At 40.5% G+C, this 5215-nt stretch overlaps 1 protein-coding gene across 3 annotated transcripts in view; it reads left to right on the top strand.

Annotated features, from left to right (window-relative positions):
* Positions 1-4027: 4027 nt before the first annotated feature.
* The window catches only part of gys2 (glycogen synthase 2), a 29754-nt gene continuing 28566 nt past the window's right edge, over positions 4028-5215 (top strand). Inside the window, exons 1-2 of one of the 3 annotated variants that reach the window (XM_063217406.1) lie at positions 4028-4143; positions 4363-4508. In XM_063217406.1, coding sequence (XP_063073476.1) covers positions 4385-4508 — 124 coding nt within the window. In that variant the 5' untranslated portion in view covers positions 4028-4143; positions 4363-4384. Of the gene's footprint in view, positions 4144-4329; positions 4509-5215 lie in introns of all 3 variants that reach the window. The other 2 variants (XM_063217405.1, XM_063217403.1) reach the window with 2 other exon arrangements.

Below are 5215 nucleotides of genomic sequence, written 5' to 3'. Positions count from 1 at the left end.
TCTTGCCTGTGTTTGGTATATGTGTGAGAGGAAAGAATACAGTCATTACAGTATAACATTCTACTTGGACCCCAATGACACATGAATCACCAACTTTTGGGGATTTACACTGTCTAAATAAATAAATTCACATTTCCTTGTTTGTAAGTCGCTTTGGTTATAAAGCGTCTGCCAAATGCAATGTAATGTAATATTTAGCTGAAACGTTGATCTGGAGTGTGAAGTTGTAAGAAGTGAACAGGGACATAATGCAATATACAGGGTGTCCCGATAAAAGGTATACATACTTTAAATGACTGCAAGTAGGTGTTTTGTAATTTTCAAAGTGCAATAACATTTTCAGGCATCAATTTACTGTTTCGTCACCGCCTACTCTCAAACTGACATCCATTATGGTCCAGGCACTGCTGACAAAAGTCACACACAATTATGTTGGAATTTTTGTGCATTCATTTTCAATGTCTCCATACACTTCTATTGACCGTTGCAGGTCTCAGACCGTAGGTGTAAGACATCTGTTTCAGAAAAGCTGTGACAAATCTGTTAAGTGATGCCTATAAATGCTTTTACACTTTGAAAATTGCATTAATGTTAACAAACACCTACTTCATTCAAATGTGTCCACTTTTTTGGACACACTGTACATTATTTTGGTAACACTTTATACTAATGGGCGAATAAAAGGCATTATACATACTTAGTTAATAATTCAATCAATCAATCAATCAATCACAATTATTTATATGGCACATTATCATACATAAATGCCATTCAATGTGCTTAAGAATAAAGAAAAGAGAAGAAAAGAAAAACTATATTGTGTTATAGTGTGTAATTAACTAATTAACTAATGATGAACAAAACAGTAGCTAATCTTTGTAACTGAGTGGGAAATGTTAGGTTAATATTTTATATTTGTCTAACAGTTACAGCTTTTTGTAATTGAATTAAAAATAGGCCTATCTGTTAAAATGTTTGTAAAACATTATGTTGGTATTTGATGAAGTATTACTAAAACTTGTTGATGTTTTGTTCAACATTAGTTAATTATTCATAATGTTCATAATTGTTTTGAGCCTCAATTATTATAAAGTGTTACCATTCGTTCTTCAGAGGGGTGAGGTAAGATGTCTTGTCCTTCAGCCATGGAAAACACATCAGTTATTTCCTCCTGTACCCCAATCTTCCTTCTGGCCACGGAATTGCAACTTTTAATGTAATACTTTAATCCCAACACCAACTCCATAACAAGTATACTACCGGACCTACATGCACAGGCCATACAGCCCAACGGAACCCAATATGTAAGGGAAAAAAAGATGATTCAGAATCACTGTGAGTAGTCTAAATTATCAAATCCAGCACTGGGACAAGAGTAGAATAGTTTACTAGAAAACGTTTATTCGTCATTTCCTGATAACAAAAGTTCACACTAAGTACAACAAAACCACACATTATTTCTACTTCATGAAATGCTTTAACCTTTGAATAAATGTGACATTTATTTGGCATCAGTGGGTGACAGCCGGCCCGGCAGATGTCGGAGGTAGAGTAGACGAGGTAACAGTTTTCTGCCTCTGGACATTATTGCTGCTGCTGGTGGTGGTGGTGGTGGTGAGCTGACAATGTCCTGGCGTTTGCCGAACCGCAGTCCAAACGGGTTGATGTTAAACTCACTCCGAGTTAACCGCTGTTTGCAAGCTATGTGCAACACATCCCCTCGCTCCCTAGAAAGCAGGCAAATGGCTTCGTCATCTGACGTCCCTGGGTCTCCAGCATCTCTCCGTGCGACGTCTGCGTACCGGCCAACCATAATTGGAGGAGACTCTGGGAAAGTTAAAATTCCATTATTAGTTGACTCTCCTCAGTCCCCATTCATCTATCAGGATGTGTGTTAACAGACATAACTCTGCATTGCGAGATCATTTCAGTAATTTCAAATGGTTAGCAATTCTGTTCAATGAAAGCGCAGTACGTAGCCTACATAACTGACACAGTAGCCTGAGAGGAGCGTGGTTTTTGTTTACCTTTTGTGTTGACAAGTCTTGGTTCCTCGAAGTCCATTTCCAACATCCCCGTTGCTGCATATGGGCAGATTATTGCTGAAATTAATAAAACAACGTGCATTCTCATCTTTTTTTGCAATGCGTCAGAAGTTTATAGATTGTCTATTGCGCACAGTCTATTTCCCGCAGCCGCTTGTGTGGATCTTGGATTATTTATTGTCCCATGAGATGGCCCTGCTCTCTTCAAACATTGCTACATAAAGATGTCTCTCTGTATATATACACCTTTTAGGGTTAGCCTTTCGTGACGCGGTCCATCGGGCGCGTGGATCGAATGCCCAATTTGGCGAATGCGCGCTGGTGATGCGTAATTGACTTTTCCGGGTACAGGCGCTCAGTAGAGCCACTGCAGACCCATTATTCAAATCATGTGTACCTGCTGCTGTTCGTGCCCTGCAGGTAGTAGGCTATACAAACCCATCTCCTACCTCTCCATTAAAAAAGCACACATTCTCTGATCCACCATGGCATGGTTGTAAGATTGCTTGCGTTGTTGAGTGGGTCATGAAATGAGCCCCCAGTTATCAGGTTCAACGCCTAGGCCTACAATCCCAATTTTAAACTAACACCTAGTATTCTTTATCACTCTTCTTCACGTTTTCTTGTGTGTGAATTCTGTTTTAGGATTATGAGTAGGATTATGTACCATCAAGATACTGTGAGTGGTTGTTTATAAAACCTCCACTTCAAGGCGACTGCCTTACATAGTATATGGCTATAGTATACCATATGGACTGAATTCGTTATTAAATCATTCAATACAGATTATTATAGCGCAGAATGGAGCAAATTCTGCTACTATTTGAAAATGTTAACTGTAACATATGTGGGGGAGGGATTGATATTCTATATAATTTACTCCTCCATCAAACTTGGGCTGGCAGACACCAGGACAAAATGTTATTTGAAAAAATGAGACAAAGTCAAGTCTGTATTTACTATAAGACCTACAGTACGTGCAGACTGTTATTTTCGCTGTTGTGGGTTGCTTCAGTTTCTAGAACAAATATTTGTTCAAGGGGTTTGTTTCCAATGTTTTGGAGTGCGTATGGGAAGCACATGGCACTGAGTTGCTTAAAAAAAAAAAAAGACCAAAATAATAGTAGGGGTGTCTCTGACGTAATGTTTAGTGTGCACTGACGTGGAGTGGTGTTTGCTCTTGTGGATGCACAACTGACAACAGATTACATCTGTTGACAATCTATTCACCAAGTTTACCAAGTTCAACACATTTCTAGTAGAATCCCTAATTTCACCCACATTTTGGTTGTTATAACTTGAGCAGTTAATCTGCTTTAAACACATTTTACAACTAAGAATTTATTTTTTAAATCCTTTGTGGATAATCAGGTCCATACCACAACATTCTGGGCCCCATTGAATCATCTCAAATGGACCTCCGAGTCCGCACCCCCCTGTATGTATTATCTGAATGTAAAATAAAACAATAAAACGTTGAAACAATAAAAAATAAAAAAAAACACACACACACACACACACACACACACACACACACACACACACACACACACACACACACACACACACACACACACACACACTCATCTCTCATCTCATCTCATCTCTCTCTCTCTCTCTCTCTCTCTCTCTCTCTCTCTCTCTCTCTGTCTCTCTCTCTCTCTCTCTCTCTCTCTCTCACACACACACAGACACGCACACACACGCACACACACACACATTTCAACAATCCAAAACAATACTTAGCACGTAGCCATTGCATTGCGTGAGGTACATGCCTCTAAACATGCATCCGTTTGAACCAAAGCCATTTACCTCGATGTCAGTGGACTTCAGTCTGACTCCACAAGTATGCCAGCCAATACAGTCATGATGTGAGCGAGGTCAGTCCCTGCGTCGCCTGGTAGGAGGGGCAGAATTTTGGAAGGATTGCGAAAACCCAACAGGCTGTGATCAATGCAACCCTCACCTCCCACGGACCAGTGACTGCGAGTCTCCTGTGCAACATCAAGGCCTTGTAGCCTTTTGACGACTCTGTCTCTCTCCCCCACTCCTCTGGGCCACCTCCGCCAGTGACCCGCTGCATCGGCTCAGTCCCGTGAGTGCATTGTGTCGTTTTATGTCCCGCGGTAAAACAGATCAGGCGTGCTGATTGAGATTGCTGATTGATTGATTCCCAGTGAGTGCTGTCAGGTCAGGTTAGGTTAGTCGGTAAATTCTGCAGTGTTACTTCAATGCATAGAGTTTATATTTAACACTAAGAGTGTTGTTTCTATTCACTCAGTGTTAACACTGAGGGGTCTACGGTGTAGTTTAGGTGCTCCAGAGCAGACGCGGCCATGAGACGCATGTCCAGATCTCTCTCCATCACGTCACTGTCGGGTCTCTCGCTCGCCGAGGAAGATGACGTCCCCGTGGAGAACCTGCTGCTCTTTGAGGTGGCGTGGGAGGTCACCAACAAAGGTAAAGGCCACATGTCTGTCTTCATTTACCACATCACTACTATAAAGGCAGAGTATGTACAGTCTACACTCCTCTGTTCAAATAGCAGGCCTTTGTGATGTAAAAAAAAAAAATGACAGAGAGACTAATCATTTCAGAACTTTGCTAAACTATAGTCTGTACAATACAATGGAAAAAACGAATGCAAAGCTTTAAAGAGAAAAAAAGTAAATAAAAACGTGCATAAATATCCACACCATTAAATTAATACTCTGTTGCTGCACCTTTGGATTTTATTACAGAACTCAGTCTTTGGAAAGAGCCTATCAGCGTGGCACATGTTGATGTGGCAATTTGTCCACCCCTTTTTGCAAAAGCATTCCTCATAAAAAATATAATATTTGAGAATGGGCAACATAAATTCTGGAAGTAAACTACTAAAACATTTTTTTAAATCACACTCTTCGAGAAAAATTACTCTACCTTTACAAATAACCGCCATCATATGCCACCACCTGGGAAGAGACGAAAGGTGAACAGAAAGGTTTCCCTCTGTGTGGTATGTGTAACACTAAAAAGGGATGCTCATACAAAAATGGCTTTTTCACAAAAGTGCAAACGCCTCAGGTAATCCCGTATTCAGTTCAAAAACGTTTCAGTCTTACAGAATTTATATTTCTATGAATCTGAAGCCAGAAGGTGGCTGCCATGTACAGGGCCTGGCTTGA

Source organism: Engraulis encrasicolus, chromosome 15 (genome assembly GCF_034702125.1).
Source record: "Engraulis encrasicolus isolate BLACKSEA-1 chromosome 15, IST_EnEncr_1.0, whole genome shotgun sequence".
Taxonomy (NCBI): domain Eukaryota; kingdom Metazoa; phylum Chordata; class Actinopteri; order Clupeiformes; family Engraulidae; genus Engraulis; species Engraulis encrasicolus.
This window is presented reverse-complemented; position numbering and strand designations above follow the sequence as displayed.